Source organism: Accipiter gentilis, chromosome 6 (genome assembly GCF_929443795.1).
Source record: "Accipiter gentilis chromosome 6, bAccGen1.1, whole genome shotgun sequence".
NCBI classification, from domain to species: domain Eukaryota; kingdom Metazoa; phylum Chordata; class Aves; order Accipitriformes; family Accipitridae; genus Astur; species Astur gentilis.
This window is the reverse complement of record NC_064885.1, coordinates 16,172,706-16,192,533: the sequence shown is the minus strand read 5'-3', so window position 1 is coordinate 16,192,533 and position 19,828 is coordinate 16,172,706. Positions and strand designations below refer to the sequence as shown.

General features: G+C 37.9%; 1 protein-coding gene across 5 annotated transcripts in view; it reads left to right on the top strand.

The window, feature by feature from the left end:
* ARMC8 (armadillo repeat containing 8) overlaps positions 1 to 19,828 on the top strand; it is a 79,565-nt gene that overhangs the window by 50,108 nt on the left and 9,629 nt on the right. For all 5 annotated transcript variants that reach the window (XR_007506281.1, XM_049802153.1, XM_049802152.1 and 2 more), the window contains 8 exons: positions 1,853 to 1,928; positions 2,020 to 2,110; positions 5,747 to 5,807; positions 10,389 to 10,589; positions 13,160 to 13,255; positions 14,927 to 15,009; positions 15,303 to 15,384; positions 17,889 to 17,975. Coding sequence is in view for 4 of the 5 variants with exons in the window: in XM_049802153.1 (XP_049658110.1) it covers positions 1,853 to 1,928; positions 2,020 to 2,110; positions 5,747 to 5,807; positions 10,389 to 10,589; positions 13,160 to 13,255; positions 14,927 to 15,009; positions 15,303 to 15,384; positions 17,889 to 17,975 (777 nt within the window). In the remaining variant the exon portion in view is untranslated. The remainder of the gene's footprint in view (positions 1 to 1,852; positions 1,929 to 2,019; positions 2,111 to 5,746; positions 5,808 to 10,388; positions 10,590 to 13,159; positions 13,256 to 14,926; positions 15,010 to 15,302; positions 15,385 to 17,888; positions 17,976 to 19,828) is intronic.

The window sequence follows — 19,828 nt, the reverse complement described above, 5'->3', positions numbered from 1 at the left end:
CAGCCAAATAAGAGCTTAACAGGAAAACACAGCATTTAAAAAATTTGCTTATTTTTCAATACTTGCAGTAAAGGCCAGCAAGGTATCTCAGATGATTTAGGCAGTAGGATGACACCAATAAACAGCAGAAACCCTCAAAATGGGATTTCAATCCCCATGAGAAGAGTTTGTCTAGGTCTGCCAAGAGAGTTGCCTATTATTTTTCAATAAACTCTTTTTCTTTGGTTTTGGGATTGTCCCATAGCCAGCTGTTTCTACAAGTATCTTTCCTATGTGTTGTATCATTACAAGTGTGCATCTTCACCACTGGTGAGATGTCTAACACAAAGGGACTACAGCTTATACAGTGGAATTACAGATAATGGTTTCAAGACCATATTTACATATTTTTCCAAATGCTTGCGTTCCCTGTTTCTCATGTAACTACTGAACTATTTGCCCTTAAGTAGACATTACTAGCAAAGAAAGTAGTTATCGTAGTAATTTTAATATCTTTAATCAATAGAGCAATATTATATAAAATAGTTAACTTCCAGCTAGACCTCAGTTGTCCTCAGTAGAACCTTTAGCCCCTGCCCCTGACTTCCTGCTGGCAGAAATACAGCTGTTGAGCTGTGGGTTTGACTTTTTTCAGTGCTTTTTTTGATACACAATCTTTCCTTCCTGCTACTTTGAAGGATACACTGTATTCATTAGATTGTCTGAAAAGTAAATGTAACTGTTGTCAAACAAGGCTTTTATTCTGAAGCCAAGTAGCCTGCTATCTGTTCGTCCTAAGACTTCATGACTACTGATAAGAGATCTTACTGTGGCTATGATTAGATATAAAATTAACACACAGAAGTGTGATTGTCTTTGCCATTGTTGTCTACCCTTGGACTTCCATGTTTCTAAGACTTTTTGTTGAGGAGGATGGGATGGGCCTAAATCTAACTTGCAGTAAGTGCTTTCTGCAGTGATGGGATTCTTTAGGTCAAAATCTTGTTCCTTTTTCTTTGTTTTCACACTAAGAATATGGTAACAGAAACATGGAAAGACATGGACACATTTTAAATATGTGCAACTGTAGAAGGTGAAGATGAAGGCTAATATTTGAACTAAATTAGATTGTTCATCTGGGAAGATGATAATGGTTGGTCTTCCCTGTGTCAAAAAAGTTGTTATAACGACTTCACAGCCTAGTGTGACTAGGCAACCATGAAATACCGTTTGGTTACACCAAGACATGGTTTTGGACTGGAGGACGAAGATCCAGCATGAAGAAATTTGTGAATCCTTCTTGTACAGGTGATACCTTAGGCTGTGTAATAGCAATAAAACTTATGGTATATATTTGTTTTAAGATTAGTTTAGAATCACTTCAACTGTATTGTTCTCTGTAGGCATTTTATTAAACTTACGTTCTCTGTAGATATTTTATTAAACTTACCTTTAAAGGCTTCTGAAATACAAATCTCCACAACATGTATTACTGATTCTCTTACTTATGAGTCCTGGAAAGAAAAATTACTACTGTTATTACTACTTCCATTATTTTGTTGGTGTTTGCATGCTTGTGAGACATCACAAATAAGACCAGTATTTTGGACTGTCTAGTTACCAAGTTTTATCCTTGCTTGTTTTTTTTCACAAGTAGTTCACAACATACCCTATAGAAGGATAATTCCAACAGGGAGATCACAGGAATGAAGGTGTGAGTTAGATGTTTCTGTCTGCCTTGTATTCATCACCTACATTTCTTATTACTTACATAGAATTATTTTCTGCAAGCTTATACAGCCTATATAGACCAAATTTTGCTTTTAAGTTAGTGTTTACATTTATACTTTATATATATTATGTTTTTACACAGGTTCGAATGCAAGCATTGAAATGCTTCTCAGTTCTAGCCTTTGAAAACCCCCAGGTATCAGTGACTCTTGTAAATGGTAAGTATAATGTTGCTGTTAGTTTGTTTGACACTCATTTTGTTGATTGGCTGAATTAGAATTACTTGGAGTTCTCTTTCATTGCTTGCAGTGTCGGTTGATGGAGAATTGTTACCACAAATTTTTGTGAAGATGTTGCAAAGGGACAAGCCTATTGAAATGCAGCTCACATCAGCCAAATGGTAATTTTGGGGGGGAATTAGAATGAAATGGTATACAATTTAATATGTAGTTTTTAACTGTTCCCTTTTTGCTTGTTGCAAAGTAATGTGATCGAAAATCTTAGGAATAATTATAGATATTTGCATTATCTAAATCCTTGAAGAAGTGGTTCTCACCTAATAATCTTTATAGTGTAACTTCCACTCTTTGCTGCGTATAAACAAGAACAAATGTTGCTGGGCAGCAGTTTTGTCAGGAACATGTATTCACGTGGATTTTAACAAGCTGAACTTCAGTTTTCACAAGTAGCTTGATTTTTATGATAAGTTTTACTTTGGATAGGCTATGGTCAATTGTATGTCCTTACAGAGTATAATATCATCATGTAGTACAAGTTAATGTCCTTGTTGCACCACTGTTCAGAGGACTCACTCAGGTGACTGGGGCTGTGGTGTGTTGACAACTATATGCACTAAGATGATGAGAGAGCAGAGCTAGTTCCTCTTCCCAACTGTTTTAATTAAAATAGATTATTCTTTAAGCTTCATGTCTTCATACAGCAGAATTAATGTTATTAATTAATTTCATAGTTCAAATCAAACTTTCCCTTCTGGTGTGGGCACGTTTCTGTGCGTTTGTATTCATAATGACGTTCTACTCTGTGACAAAATGTGACCAAGTTCCATAACAGCAACACTAGGGTTATACTCACTTCATAAGCTGGGAATTGACTCCCTTTAAGACCCTTTTCCTTTTGTTGTGTTGATAATGGAATAAATTACCTCAGGGGGTTAAAGAGAAAAAAATTACCCACCACTATAAACTACTAAAATTAAACCTAACTTAAGAGTTTGGATACTGATGTATTGTTTGATTATTCTTTTAGATTTTGATAGCTTATTTTTGACCTGGATCGGTGAGTTCTCTGATTCAGTTCAGCAAACAATTTCACTGATACTTGTCTCAGTGCAAGGTCTTGAGATTCTGGGTGAGGTGGGGTAGGTAGGATGGCCTCTTTTGTAATGTTGCCAGGTTATGATGACTTAACCCATTCATGAAAGCAGTTATAAAGACATTTGGCAGGGGGAGGGGGGGTGGGTGTTTTAGGTAATCCCACTCTATATGGGAGGTCTGTCTAAGGACCTCCCATGCTCCATTCCAACCACAACTGGTCTATGCAATCTGGTTTTACTGGTTTTGTTAGGTAGCTCTTAGTGAAGAAGCCAAGTTAAATTAACTGCATTGTACAGTCTCAATCCTGATTGATTTATGTGTTTCTTTGAGAATTGAGACAATACATAGAGAATTAAGTATTAGAATTATTTTTTTTTCACTGATCTCGAGATACAAGGCATTGATAAGTCATGAAGGCAAGTTGGAGTTAAAAGAATTGTCTGGCTCTGGACTTTTCTTCTTGTTCTGGGATGAATGCTCCCAGGTCTATTGGTGTTCTTTACTGATCTGCTTCAAATTGGAAGGAGTTGGGTAGGCAATCCCATCTTTTGTTGTTGCTTTGCAGTGCTTTGGCTCAAGCAGATCTTTGAAAGCATGGAAAAATATGATGCAGTGAAAAGCAAAAAAGAAAATTGCAGGAAAATGGAAGACAAACCATTATCCTGAGTTTCAGGCTGGGTTTCTAATTAGTCCACAGGCAGTCATCTTTCCTAGTAGGGCACTCAAGGCTTCAGTTTCATGACAGTCCTGGGGGCTTGCAAGGCCCTACTGGCTTTTCTTCTGTAAGTCCATTCCCTACTCGATTCCCTCCAAGTCAGGCTATCTCTTTTCTTTTTTTCTATTGAGAGTAGTAGGTGCAATTGTCACAGGTCCTCTTTTTTTTTTCTGCTTCTAAATTAGGCTTTACTCCTGCCTTGCCAGCTCTGGTCAATTAATCTGCCGTTCCTTTCTGATTTATTAGGAGAGTCCTTGGAATGTGTTTGTAGAAGGGGGTTTTATGCATTTGTGAAGCCTTTTGTTAAATTTCTGTTTGAATCCAGACTGGCATACAAGGCTATCTTAAGAATTGTTTTTCAACAATTGAAGTAGATGTGGAAGACCCAAATTAATACCTCTTGATTGAAATGGAGTAAAGATCCTTCTTCACTTGAGCGGCAGTGTTGGCACAGAGGGAAGAGCAGTAAGCCTCTTGGGAGAACGATTTTACAGCTACAAGTGGAACAGTAACCTTTTCTACTAAAATTACTGGAATTGCTTCCAGCTAAGCCAAGCCTATTTTGCCTGAAGTAAAAATATTTGAACTTATTTCATGTTTGAAATAGAGCCGCTTTGTCTGGCAAATAGGGTCTAGCTGGGCTAAATGGCAACTGCAAGATGGGTGCTTTCCTCCTGATTGTTCAGGTGTGAAAATGAGTATTTTGTCAGCTACAAGGCTTGGACAGTAAAAGTTTATAAAAATGATCTCTATGCTAACAATCAAGTCTTATCTTTTCTCTTCTGAGAAATAATATATACGAAGACTTCTGATTATGGGATTTTAGCTATGTCTGCCACTGGTAGGTGTTTGGAACAGGATCAATGATGTTGCCTTCTAAGAGGTGAAAGAACTCTTTAGGCACTTGGAAAGAGCTCAGGAATGCAATGAATTACAATATGCTTACAGTATGTTAGCATATTACTGCTCCTCAGCTGAGCAATTATAATTGGCCCTATGTATGCTTTTAACCTGCCCACTGAAAGTTGAAACATGTTAGTTTTAAGTCACCTTTACTGAAATGCCATTATTTTTTTAACCTCAGATGTGGTATGATAAAAGCCAGTTACAATGGCTTAGTTCAAAAGCTAAAACAAGAGATACTTGACTGTTCCCGCACTGAGTGCAGAGCAGTTATCCCCCAGCTTCATTCCACTTCCTTGTAGCAGAGCAGGTAAAAGCGATAAACCACTTAAATGTAAAACACTCTTATTGGTGAGTGAACTACTTTGTGTTTCTGGTAGCTTGGAGCATGTGTACAGGTAAACTAACAAAGCAACTTATGCATTTGTATGATGTTGTGTGTCAGCATTGTAGTTTGAGACCTTAGAGTTGTGATATCCACTTTCTAAGTTGCTGCCTAATAAAGAACAAGTGCTGCTTTGGTTCAGTGTCAGGGACTTAATTGGGTTTATCATGAACAAGGATGTGCTTATTCCAGCAGTGTGTTAAGACATGCTTGTGGACAAGCATTACAGCGGTGCTGCATCTCCTAGGCTAACACAAAGCTTGAATGGTTTCTGACTAAGCTGTCAGACTACCAACTCGCTATTGATTCTCTCCTGATTGTTTTAAGTGCTTGCCCATACTGCGTGCAGCAAGGACAGTGTATATTGCTACTTTATCTTAATGCAGGTTGTTCATTTTGGATTTTTTTGTTGGTAAGAGGTTTATGGATCAATCAAGTTTGATGGTTAGACCTTTTTTGACCAGTGTGTGGTATACGTATTGATCAGTGCTCCAGCAAGATGTTCTGTACTAGAAATCTGCTTAAAAGTACACCTGTAGTAGTTTGTTCGTGTGCCCAAGTCTAGTAAGCACAAATGTATTTAAATCAACGGTGGAACAAAGGGGAGTACCTTTCATTAGCACAGTTGGTCTGCTATGTCTTTCTTAAGTGCGTAAAAACCAATTGTAGGTGAATGTATGTTTTATTATGTTGTTACAGCCTTACTTCCATGTGCAGAGCTGGAGCAATACGGACAGATGATTCTTGCATCGTTCTTAAGGTGAGCTGGTTAAACAGTTTTCTGTTTAGAATGTTTTTCTCATGTAGGACTATCCTGGTTTTATTTGTCTCATATAAAAAGTAGTACAAAATTGGTTCCACTGAAGATTTCAAAGCACCAAGTTCTCCTGATTTTTTATCTAAAAAATCAGTTCCCTAGTTTCCCTTTCTGTCTTTAAGCATTTATAGTGACATGGCTTTTTAAAGAAGTTTTAAATAAAGAATCATACTAAAAGGTCAATATCCAGGAATAAATATCCTGGAGTTTGACACACATCTGGTTTGAGATTTGTAATCATTTCAGTAACCATTTTTAAGTAACATGGAAGCAACATTACTGCCTTGGTCTCTGTATATGAACAAGGCACCAGTTTGTCTTTCAATAACTTATTTCACAAAGCTATAGCCAGAATACTTGCACAGTTTATACATGGAGTCTGTCACGAGTAGATGATTTCTCAGGTTTCATGATGGTTTTGTACGTTTGTCTGCTTCATAATTTGGCTAGGGAAATTTGTTACAAAAAACCCCAAACCTGTCATGCTGAAATACTGGATTTGATTTTTATACTGCGTGTGACTCTATAAGGAAATTCAGTAAAGGAAACTTCATTAAATACCATGGGAATGTAATCTCTTTCTTAATAGTCACACTTCTATAGCTAGTCAAAAGAAAAAAAGAAAAAAAAAAGTGTTGATGAGCAAGCATATCGGCCAGAAGTCAGATAACAACAACACTGCTTGTTTCTCCATGAGATATTGAAGTATCACTGTAGTACTGCAATAAGAAAACCTGTTTGCTTTCTTTGATAATTACTGTAGCAGTCTGGCAGACTCCAAAACTTTTAGTATGTTTTTAGCATCCGTCATTCCAGAGAGTAACACATGGTTCAGACTTAAGGAAATGCAGATTAAATGCCTGAAAAAATTATTTTTTCCCCATATGTGCCCCTGTGCTGAGATTGAGAAGACTACATGTGCTCTTGGAATGAATCTAGCAAGTGAAGGATCTAATCAGCAAAGCAGTCATTGTGTGGATTTGGTGGTGTGTGATCTGAGACCCAGTAACTTTTTACGAGAGTTCTTTGTCTTTGGTTGTGAAGGCCCCTCTGTGGTGTTCAGATCCTCTTGTGAACAGACAGCTAAGTGTATGCATGACCATAGAGTGGGCTGCAAGTCCATGGTACTGCAGATAGCTGTGTGTACTGCTTAAAGCAATAAATGCTTACCACCAAAGGCTGCTGATTAGTATCTTCTGACTGTGGTCTGGTGCAAACCCCTGATGGCTCCTGCAAGCTTACATTTTAAACTGGAAAACTATAATGAGAGTGTCAAGAGCTGTCCCTTAGTCTTACTCTTTGGTAATGCTGGGGAAAGAGTAGCTTGTATGTAAGATACTGGTATAAGAAAGCATATTTATTCCTTCCAATATCCATGGCCATACAGTCTGGCATATCTACGGCTTGTGTTAGTGTGATTTTGGTATCCATTATTCCAGGTAATGACAAATGAAAAATCCATATGTTGGCTGACACAAAGGCCCATTCTTCCGGTCTTTTTACGCAAGAAAGTCCAAAATGCAATTCATTCCAGTGTTGATAGTGGTATCTGTTCTGTACAGGCATCTGGTCTTAGAGCAAGTAAGGAAGCCAAGCTGCATCCTTCTTCCTTATTCACCTATTTAGCTTTTTTTCCAAATTGACACTCCAATTCCCTGTTCTCTCTTCTTTTTTATTACAACACCTGCAAACTGAGGGCTACAATTCTGTGCTCCCAACCTGTCTTGCTCCTGTAAACCTCATCCTTCTTTTGAAAATTTCTTCCCTTCAGAAATCCCCAACCTTCATCTCAACCACAGACTGTGTCCTAGTCAGGACATGTGGGTTCCAGAACTGTGCTGCTCTGGGGAGAAGAAATAGGGGACTACTGCTGTAGGCAAAGGCAGGTTATTGCTGATAGCTGGCTGCTAACTTTATGTGGAGCTATGCATGCTCTGCCGTGTGGGCTGAATGGATAACTGCAGTCCTTTCAAACCACTATGAACTGATTTGCTTGCCAGTTCACAGCAATAAGATCACTTTGTCATGGAAGCTGCTCCAGTGCAAATTAAATGTTTTAGCTGTAGACTAAAATTTGTTGTAATACTTGAGAGTAGAATAAAGAGTGAGGAGAGAAGGAAGGCATAGAACCTCGCCTTCTTGTTCACACTCCTTAGGTAATTCCTTCTTTTCTTCTGGGGTTACTCCAGGAGCTCATAGTTTTAAGATAACACACTGTCTCAGTCTGTAGTAAATCCAGTCACAAACTGTGTGACCTCTGGTGAACTAAGACAAAGCAATGCCCCCTTTAGTTTTCAGAAATTATTGAAGAGAACTTTGACCCTTTGCTATCAAACTTCCTTATTTTAGAGGACAGTCAGGGATGTGTGTTTCCAAAATGGTTTTGATTTATTTTCATTGCCTGGTTTGAGTAGTGGGTTGGCCTGTAACACGTGAAAAAATAAAATTCTTTGGGGTGGGGAGAAGGCAGAGGTGGCTGATAAATAATGGATTTGATTGGAAGGGGAATTATTTCTCTGGAATCCTAATAATGAAAGTGACTGTTTGTCCAGATAACCCTGAAGCATCCCAGCGATACCATGTGAATTAAGTATTTCATCTTTACAGTCCATTTTCAGACTTTTATCTGCTGGCCAGAAAAGGTCATGTGTGCTTTGTAGTTCTTCATCTTACACCTCTAATACAGTCCCCTACTCCTCTGCATTAATTACGTTGTACTGACCTGTAGGTCTAATGGAACAGTTAAAATGTGTCCTTCAGAATTATTGATTTGGGATTTTTTAAACAGATGGAGTTGCTAAAAGTTGGAAAGTATGCAATTTGTGTTTCTTGGGTGCTTGCAGCCAGTGACTTAACAACATCTAGCACTTGAATTCAAAAAAATAGCTCATTTCAGGCCATTTGACCTTGGAAGGAATTGGGAAGTACATTATCTTTGTGATTTAGGCATGGAATTCTGCTTCTTTTCATTCTTACTCCACCTGAATGTGATTTCTTTGAGAGCTTATGTTCAGCTTTCATGATTTTATTTACACTAGCCTCAGTTTTTAATATACCTTATACCAGCTTGGTAATTGAAACTGAGGATACTTAATTATTATGCTGCAGTTCTAAATTCTACAGATTAAAAAGTATAGTAATAATTAAATGCCTGAAGGCCTTTAAAGCAAACTTTGAACAAACTTGCAGAGGTCCTAGAAATCTCACTTTTGGAATGAGGTAATTTCTGAGGGCTGCTTAAATGTACCAAACCTCAGCAGCTGTCTTCTTTTTTAAAGAGTTCTGGTGAACTTCCTAAGGAAGCAGAAGGTCCTTAGGTGTGTCTGTGCTGTCAAGCTGAAAGTCTTATCTGTCTTAAGTGACAGATATGCAGAGAGGAGGTGCTTTGGCTCACTGGATTAGGTGCAAGATTCACAACCTAAACAGTAATCCTTGTGGTAGCATCTACTTTTTTAATAAACATAGGCAAGTCCTGTAACTCTGCTTCCTTACCTGTGGAATGAGGATAATATATTTATCTATTTAATCATTTGAACAGTCAAAGGATAAATGTTATTTCAGGTCCCCAAAAACATAACTTTGAGAAATATTTTCTACTAGTGTAATTCTGTTGAAGTCTGGAGTTACACAAGCAAAAACCTCAATACTATTCCTCATCCATTTTCATACTTCTATTTGGTGAGGCTTGAGTGAACGGAGTCCCCACCATTGGAGAACTGGTCTTTCCAGAGTTAAGTGCTTTTCATTCAGCTTCAGGTAAAGAAAGATTTGATTGTTTTTAATATTTAAAGTAGAGAAGGTATGACAAAAATGCTGCCATGTGAGTGTAACCAAGGTAGGAGGGTATGTCAGGTTAAGGCAGAATGAACCTGGACTCCAAGTAGACTTCATTTCTGGTTGACCAAATATACTACTTAGGAGTAGTCCTCCCTTCCCTACTACTCCTGTCAGCCAGTGTGCGTCAAGGAAGCCCTGAGATTATTTTTGACTGCATTGTCTGTCCTTAGTCAATCTTAGATCACGAAAAGGCAGGAAGGGTCAAATACTTCTTGAGGGCAGCTTGGGTACTTTTGGTTCATGTGTGTAATAAGAATAAACCCGTGCAAATATGAACTTTTTGAGGGGATGGTGGGTTTTTTTTTGGGGGGGGGGGGGGGGGGGGGGGAGTGTTTGGCGTTTTATTGTTTTGGTGTTTGGTGGTTTGTTGTCTTTTTTTTACCTTTTGCGAAACTTTGACCATGGTCACTTCTAAACATTGCATTCACGCAGACTAATTTTGACTGCATGAGAAGTTGGTTGAAAGTAGCCTACTGTATACTTAGTAATGCCTGAACAATTTCTCTGTGTGTGTAGTCTTTAAAACCACTAAAATCTTTGTCTGAAGGTACCAATTTAAAGAACTTCTTGAGAATTGCTGTAGGATAGTTATTTGATTTTTTTTTTTTTTGTGAGCTGCTTTATGAACGTAGCTGCACTAAAGAGTGGTGGGTTTTTTGTTTGTTTATTTGTTTTGAAACTTTTCAGACTCTGCCATGTTTGGTTCGAATGTGTAGTAAGGAAAGACTGCTGGAGGAGCGAGTGGAAGGAGCAGAAACACTGGCCTATTTGATTGAAACAGATGTGGAGCTCCAGAGAATTGCCAGCATTACTGACCACCTCATTGTCATGCTTGCTGACTACTTCAAGTATCCCAGCTCAGTGAGTGCAATCACTGATATCAAGAGGGTACGTTTCCTTACCCAGTTCTGAAGCTTTGAAAATGTGCAAAACCAATAAAAAATGGGCACAGGATATTTTTTTTTACTCCATCTAAAACTTATGTCTGAGTTCCTCAATAGAAAGGTGACCAGAGGTCCAGTACAACTTGATTCCTGATGCATATAGTCCCCAAGTCTTTGCTTGCTCACTGCTTTTTCTGGAACTTTTATTATCCAAACTAAAATCATTGTGTATATCTGGACTCCCCATCCTGTGAGAATGCTGCCATTCTGCTGTGTCAAATATGGAGAGATGGGCAATGGGCAGTTTAATGTAGCTTCACCATATGAGTTCCATTACATTTTCCAGAGATAGCAATGAAGCACCAGACTGAGATATCTGTCATGGTTCTCCTTTGCAGAGTTTAAAAGACCAGTACGTTTCAGCTTCATAAGAGATAATAGTCCATCTGATGAGAGAGCGATTTCAGTTCTTAGGTCATGTTTGTGAACAATGTTAAGTTCAGAGATGGTTCTATTCTGTTAAAGCAGAAAAACGTGTGCATGTCATGTAGCATTTCATATTGTGAGTTATCTGCACTTGCAAGATGTTGGATAAACAGAGACCAGATGGACCTTGGAGACTTATTTTCATAGGTGTTGTGCTAGGAGTTCTCATTGGTGAACTCTTTTTTACAGATTTGCATACACTTTCCACATCACTAGTGGATCAATCAAAGCACTAGTGGATCCATCAACCTCAGAAGCAAGATTGTTTTTGATATTCTGCATAGGGAAATATCCATTGCCTATTCTCTTCCCCTCTTAATGAGTCTGATTTTTTTAGAAAGTACCCCCCCCAAAAGGATTACAGAGCCTTGGTTTTTCTCTGAAACTAGCTCAAGAGGTAGACTTGCCTTTCAGACTTTTATAGAATGGCATTGATTCTGCATATAGAGCTGCCTTGAATTCCATGTAAAAATGCAAATTAAATATTAAAAAAAAAATCAATTGCAGTATAAAATTAAATAAGCAGAAGGAAGTTTAGCAGCTGACTGAGGAATAATGAATGTTGGCTGTAGCATCAATATGATTAAGTTCCAAATGTGAGTGGGGCAATTATAAATATTATGACAATGCTTTGAGTATTCAGAAAGTCTGTAAAAACAGTCAGCTGGGAAGCCAGGGTGCTTACTTTGTAAAGAATGCTTTGAATTACACCCTGTAAGGTAGAAACTACATGAGTGAGAACTCTACCAAACCGATTACTTGTCTGTTTTAAATGTTTTTAACAATGATGTAATGCATTCTGCTCTAATATAGCTGCACCAGAGAGAATTGCTCATACAGCTCAATTTTGGACAGTTCTTTTATTTCAGCGCTTTGCTGCTTAATAGCACTTTTCTGGCATTTTGTGTAGACTTTAAATATTGCATTGTTTTGTGGAACCCTTTGCTACAGAGTTTTGAGGGCAGTCAGAATCATAGAATCATTCTCATTGGAAAGAACGTGAAGAGGTCCGAAAGTCTTAATTTTCTGTTCAAAGCAGGGTCAGTGCTGAGCTTAGAGGAGATTGCTCAAGGCTTTGTCCAGTTGGCTCTTGAAAACCACTAAGAATGGAGATTAAGCAACCTCTCTGAGCAATCTATTCCAAAGGTTGACCATTCTAATAGTGAACTTTTATTTCTTATATCCAGTAAGAACCTCTCCTGTTTTGATTTGTCTATTGTCTCTCCTCTTGCTGTGCACCTCCATAAAGAGTCTGGCTCCGTGTTTTCCTTGTAGGTATTGGAGGGCTGCTCTTAGGTCTCCATTCAGCCTTCTCTTCTCCTAGCTGAACAAGCCAGGGTACATCCCATCTGCTCTGCCAGCTCTGCTCTCCTGAAGTCAAGGCTCTGTACTCTGTGCCTTTCTCACACCTCTCAGCAACTTGAACACTGCTGTTTTATGATCCCTATAGCTAGTGCTCCCATTGATTATCAAACCCCTAAGCAGTTTTTCCTGATTTGTGAGCAGCCTATCCAGTAGTGCATCACCCTGATTCACCCCTTTAGCACATGTGTTAAGAAGTTACCTTCCAGAAACCTCCTAGACAGCTTGCAGCCTGCTGTGTTACTTTTACAGTGGAAGCTGGAAGTTAACATCCACCTTATGATGGAGGTTCTGTGATTTAGAGACCTGCTTTGGTTCCTACTTTTGCTTCAGTTCTCTTGATAAAACTTCCCTTGATTCTCTCCCAATTTTTTCACTTCTCCTGGCTAGTTCCTATAAATTTCTGTTGAGTAAATAAGAATCGGTTTTGCCTGAATAGGGTCTGGATAGAGTTGTAACTTTATACATGTGTTTTGGCCTCAAATTGTTTAAGTTGACTTATCTGTAACTCCACAGAGAAATTAACCGTATTCTTAATTTCAATTATATTATTCAGTTGGTAAATGTGGACATCAGCTAATGGAACAGCAGTTCATTTGTGTTTCTGGCTACCCTTGGTGCGATAGACAAAACCCCAGTAGACAAGCACTAGATTACAACAAATAAGAATATCACATCTGTAATTTTTTAGTGTCTAAATTTCATATCTGTGCTTTATTTAAATAGCTTGACCATGATTTGAAGCATGCCCATGAACTGCGCCAGGCTGCTTTCAAGCTCTATGCTTCCCTGGGAGCAAATGATGAAGATATTCGAAAAAAGGTGAGCCTTTGAAAAAATGTTAGCAGTCAGGCAAAGATGTAGCTGAAAGGCTGGAAGGCAGTGCAAGAGTTTGCACCCTTCCAGCCCCTTTTTTTTTTTTTTCCATTGTGATGTAAATAGGTTGAAAGGAGAAGGTTCTTTCTGTTATGATAACAGAAACTTTCAGATTGCACTTCCTTTGCATGGGTTTTGAACAAAAAATTAATGTCTTGCCATAGCAAAATGTAAGAGTAAGGTTTATTTATGTAAACATCTTCACAGCGATGAACTATAGATTCTCACAATAAGTTGTCTTTCAACATGTGGTCCTTGCTACTCATAAGCTGTGCAGGAATATTGTTGTGGCATATGGATAATGTATGTTCTGAGGGACAGACTATACCTCTGTTATCATGTATCCTATTATAAAACAAATGGTTTTTTCAAAAATAAACCCTGGAAAGTCTAATCATATTGGGAAACAAAGCCAAATTTTTTTTCTATGATTCTGAAGTGACCAAGGGGGCTTGCACTGTCATAACAAAGCAGTTGCTGTGAAGGAAAACAAATTCTATTCAAACATCACAGGGAAGAGATTGGATGATTTGAGCACTGATATAGTTAAAAATTGATGTGTGAAAAGTGGAGGGGAATTAAACAATGAATTATTAAAAGCAGCATGTTTTTAAATTAAGCATGGAGTTGCTAATGTCAAATGTGGCAAGTACAGGAGGCAGGAGAATTTTCTGAGTTTATTTGCTGATTAAAGGGGAAAACCAGAGGGAAGAAAGTTATGGACAGAAAGGAGGCAGGAAAACACAATGTTGTAAAGATAACTAGGAGGAAGATTTATCAGTGGGGGAACCATTCAGGATCTCCAGAATTCAAACCCATAAACTTCTATTTTGTTGCAAGATGAACTTCTTTAGTTAATAGTAAGGATTCTTCTTTTACATATTGAAGCATTGTTTTTGATAAGCGATGGGTGCGTAGATGACAAAGTTGACTTATTATACAAAAGCTGTCTTTCATCTTGGTATTTAACTCCCTTTTATCCTAGTCTTAAGTACTTGTGCTGGCCATGTCCAAATATGGCAGATGAACTACTGTGTATTTTTTTTTTCAGATAGCTCTATAACATGTCTCTAACCAGTAGTTTTTATATATTGTGTGCACTTACAGGTGCTCTCTTTTCGTAGAATCATAGAATTGTTTAGGTTGGAAAAGACCTTTAAGATCATCAAGTCCAACCGTAACCCAACACCACCATGCCCACTAAACCATGTTCTGAAGTGCCTTGTCTACACATTTTTTTAATATCTCCGGGGATGGTGACACCACCACTTCCCTGGGCAGACTGTTCCAATGCCTGACAAGGCGTTTTTGTTTTAATATGACATTAAGGGTAATTCATATATGTATAATCCTCTCATTCCTTGATGATTAATAAAATCATTTTGAAAGCTGTAGTGGAGCACAGAATGTAGATTTTTTCTTTTTTTTTTTTCTTTTTTTTCCTAAATTGTATGCAGATACACATTACTTTCCATTTACTCTGGGAAGAGAATGTGGCTTGCTGTTTTTTAGCTACAGTTTTTGTATGCAATATTTCAAATGTTGCAGACAAAAACCCAGCAACCCATAAATGCTTATATATTTTATTCATTTAATATTCATTCCTTTTTGCTCCAGATCATTGAGACCGAAAATATGATGGACCGTATTGTTAATGGCTTGTCTGAATCTAGTATCAAGGTGCGATTAGCTGCAGTCAGGTAGGAGGCTTTTCTGATTCATACAAATACTTTTGTCTTGTCAAAGTCTGTTGCTACACTTGTTAGAATTTCTGCTAATTTTTCAAAAGCTAATCTGAAGTAATTTCTACTGATGGAAAATTTATTGGGTGGGGGGGAGTTATCCTGGACTAGTACAATATTTTCTTTTTGCTATTTACATTCTACTACTTACCAAATTCTAAGCTGAATCTTTGTGTAGAAGCAAGTATATATTACAGTAGTGTATGTGTGAGTATGTATGTTTCACAATGAAGGTTTCTTTTCCGTTATAGATGTTTGCACAGTTTGTCCCGTTCTGTACAGCAGCTCAGGACAAGTTTTCAGGATCATGCTGTATGGAAACCTTTAATGAAGGTAAGTAAAGAAAAGTCAAGTCTCAACTACTGAAGTGTTCTGTTCCATTAAAGGAGGATATGGTCTCTGTTTAATTTTCATGCCTTTCTGTAGAATCATAATAGAAATTACTCAGAAATCAAAATTCCAGGACCATCTCATAAGAATCATAAATCCACAAAGGCAAGCAGCAGCAAAGAGGACTGCAGTCCATGCTTGATTTTTGGTTGAGTTTTTGGTTTGGTTTGGGTTTTCTGAGTGATCAGTGAGTGAGGCTAAGTTATCCCTAATGTTTACATAGGGCACTACGAGGACTATATGTCCTTTAATTTTGAGCTCAGACTAGGTGGCACAGTTCAGATGTGGCCTATAAGTCCTACAAGAGAATTTAGATCTGCGTTTTCTCCTGTAATTCTCTACCTTCTAGATCTCATTGCAGATTCTGAAACTGAAGCCAAAGAGCTCAACAAGATCTTTAAAAAGACAGATTTTAATATAAAGCAATTATCCACAAGATTAAATGAGATCAAAGTGTGTAAGGTATATATCATGTCTTATCCTGTAATGTGACTGTCATTAAGTCCAGATAAATAAACCAGTTTCTCAGTTTCGACATCTTTTAGACCTTGAAAATGGGGAGCAAAGTCTGCTAGCAAGAAGCCTGAAAGCTTGGGCAATATTGACATCCATGAGAATCATCAAGAGATTTACCTGAAGTGATCTTGACTTTCTATTCAGAAGTAAAATAGCCAGACCAGAGAAAATGTTATTGGCAAAAATGAGTTGATGAGCCTGATAACGAGACAGTCATGTGAGCTTGACTGTTCAAAGCTTTACTCAAGAGTCCAGAAGGAAGTAAATGATCAGGAGATCCTTTAGTTATTTCTGGTGATATTTCAATACAAGAAAGATGCCTGTTGGGCATACTACTCAGTGACATTTTATTCAGGCCTGACTTTCTCTGTTCTGCTTGTGTTGTAATTCTCACAAGTTATGGTCTTAAGAAAATTTGACTCCTTATACTACACTCGCTGGCCATCTTGTTGGCTGCAGGCCAAGAACCTTTCTCAGCCTTTTATGTTGCTTGTATGAACTAGAGGCCCTAAAGTATGGGCCTAGTTTTTTCTACAGTTTCATGGTAGTAAATGATGGGGAAATTTTTTTCTAAAAGTATACACAATACACTTATTGAAACTTCAGCATTCATCCTTGGATTGGTTGTGTGAATTTTGACTACTAATCCATGGATGTCTAATTCATTAGTCTTATTGGGAGGTCAAGGGAGACTTTTTCATGCAGGTTTTGTGCTATTACTGTAGTGTGATAATCCCATGATTCAGGACTCATGATCATCACCTGAAGGGGCTTGGAGGGAATGGCTTGAATGTGTTAAGAGTTTGCAAAAGGCCGAACATGAAAACACGAAACCTTTATAAATGTAATACGCAAAAATGTCAGGATTGCTTGAAGAAGCACAACTAGCATAAAAGGAGAGCCATGTGAAAAAAACAAATGTAGATGTCAGACCTCTGTGTAAACACAGCTGCTGGCAGTTGTTCATTTTGATTTTTATTAAATAAGTTGAAGTCAGAAACTTGTATGTTCATTCCAAAATGTCAAGAATTATTCTTAATAGTAAATAAAAGCAATATTAAATAAAGATAAATTAATTTTCAGTCTTGATTAATAACAACTATGCAAGTCCTTTCTTTCTCCCCTAGCATGTAGAGCTGTATAAGCCATGGAAGAATAACATCTAAAACTATAGGACTTGCATATATGTTCTTTAGTGCAAGCCACTGTAAATGCAGTTAATTGTTAATGTTTGCAGTTTGCTCACTGCTCTGAAACAAAAGGTGGTACAGAACAACCCCTCCATTCCCCCTTTCTTTGCTGGAGGAGAAATGGTATCCTCCATGCCTATTTCCTCACTGAGTTTTCTCAGAACATGCAAGGGATATGCTCTGTTTAAGAATGGCATGTATTGGTCCTGCTGGAGATCCAGGCACAGATAAGACAGAGTATAACTTGTTCCAGGCTATTTGCTTTTCTGGAAGGATGGTCATGAAGAAATTTGCCATGTTGTGCTTTGCACAAAGTACAAAAGCATTGAGTAGGTTCCTCCTGGAGCTTGCTCCACTTTTCTGCAAACCATGACACAGAGGTGCACTGCAGGATACGGCCTGCTCTCTGTTAAGAGAATGGCTGCAGAGCTAAATTACAACTGCCGGCACACGTACGCTTTGCAGAGCAGGGTTCTGTTCCCATTGATTTCTTTCAAATTGGACCTGAAAGCTCTCAAATCTGGTTTCTTTAAAATTGCGTTGCTCCAGATTGTCGTGTAATGTGTAGCATCACATTGAGTTGAATGAGTGCTGTCTGGCTCTGCACTGCTAGCATCAAAGCATCTCCTTAAGTATGGAATATCAAAGTGCAGCATAATTACAGGTATTTGATTTCAAAATGATCCCTTCCTTATCCTACTAGTTAATAGAGATTCCTCACTCTCCCCTTTGTGACTGCAGGTTTTACAGAATGCTCCAAATGAAATTCTTGTAGTAGCATCTTCCACGCTATGCAATCTTCTTCTGGAATTCTCTCCAAGCAAGGAGGTCAGTATTTATCCAGAAACAAGAAGAGGTAATAGTCAAAAGCTACATTATACAATGGTTCAATAAGCATAAAGGTATCTTAATTGGTAGCCACTGCTTATGGAGCGTTATATGGCTGTAATGTTAGGCAGACTGTACCACTGATAGCTTGTGAATAAAAAAAATTTTAAAAAAAGCCAAAATATCTGTTTACAGTGCTGTGACAGTTAAATATGATTGAATAGTTAAATGTAGTCTCTAAAGAAAAGTAGATGTGAAATTTTGGAGTTTTTCACTTGTAAAACACTGTTATCTAAAAAATTCATAAGCAAGAAGAAAAACTGATAATTGGCCATATGATCCGTTGTCTTAGAGAATTATTGCTGTAATCTTGAAAATGCTGACATAGCTGAGTCTTGTGGTTATTTTTGTTCTTGAATGAACAATACAGGATATCTGTTCTTGAGTGCTGCAATGTCTATATTTCATACAGATCATACATACACATCAATACTTCATAACAATGCAGCAATTCCCCAAGTCTTAAATATTTCTTAATAGCTGAAAACATTCAGAAGATTGTGATATGTGTGGGCTCCTACAGGGCACTTTGGGTTACCTTGGTTTGATTGATTGATCCTGGTAGTTTTACTCATGTCTGTGACACATAAAATAAACTGAAATAACAACAGGCACAGTTCACTGGCCCATGGGCTTTCTTATTCATGCTGCAGATCATAGTCAGTGTAGTGCTTCCACTACAAACTGGATTGAAATACTGAATTTTCTATCAGGACATGTGGTTCATGTAGAAAACATCATTGCCAAAAGAAAATACTGCTTATGGAAAATGAAGGAATATTTAGAAATGTTAGATTTGAAAGCAACTAAAAGCTATCTGATCTTTGATATATCCCCTTTTTGTTTCTACATAGTATTTTGAAAATTGTATGTAAACTATCAGTCACTTAAGTAAATAAACAAAGCTGAAGTGGATCTGTATTTTTACGCTGCAAAAGAGCTGAGCCAAAACCAATTTTGGAATATCTCCCACCTGCTGTGGCTGTGGAGAAGTCCCTAGGAGTCAGCCAGATACCGGGCCCATGGCAAAATCACTGGCAGCTTATTGCAGTACACAAGTGCCTGGCACCAGGTGAACTTTGGCACAAACTGCAGCTGCCTGGTTCTGTTATGGTCTTGTTGCTATTCAGTGAAATGAGCCTGTTCCTACAAAGTGCAGCCTTTCCCACACATTCCTGTTTTCTGATAAATTCAGCTCTTAAGCGGGTTAAAAACCACCCAACTTCCCAAAAACTCAGATATGTTCAATTATTCACTGCTTTTGAAGCAGTAACTTCTGAAAGAAAGGAACACCTTACAAACTAGAGCAACATAAGTCATTGGATGAATCCTTTTAGCACATGAGCTCTTCAGGTCTTAGATAAAACTAGTACTTGAAATTCGGTTCGGGTTGAAAGCAGTTGTTCCAAACTTAACTTTCATTACATTAATCAGTTTGAAAGAAAAGGTGCATGTGTTGATATTTTTCCCATCATTTAAAGATGTGATACTACAAGGTTTTGCGTTTCAATCTGATCATCAAGAACAGTCTGCAGTTTTCTTTATTATGCTGAAGTTGTTCTGTTGGATTTTAGTTTGGTCTGACTACTAAACACAAGGATCAAATGTCAAGAAAGGTATCAAGTAGCTTTCGTTGTCCTTAATCTGTTTTAAACAGTCACATATGTCCCACTTGATACCCAAAAAGATGTGATTGCTCAAGGAAGACTGTTTTTGGAGAGCAGTCCCAAGTTGAAAGTTGTTGGGGGAAACCAATTTGCTTGTGTGAGTGTGGCAGATGTGTGTATAGTATC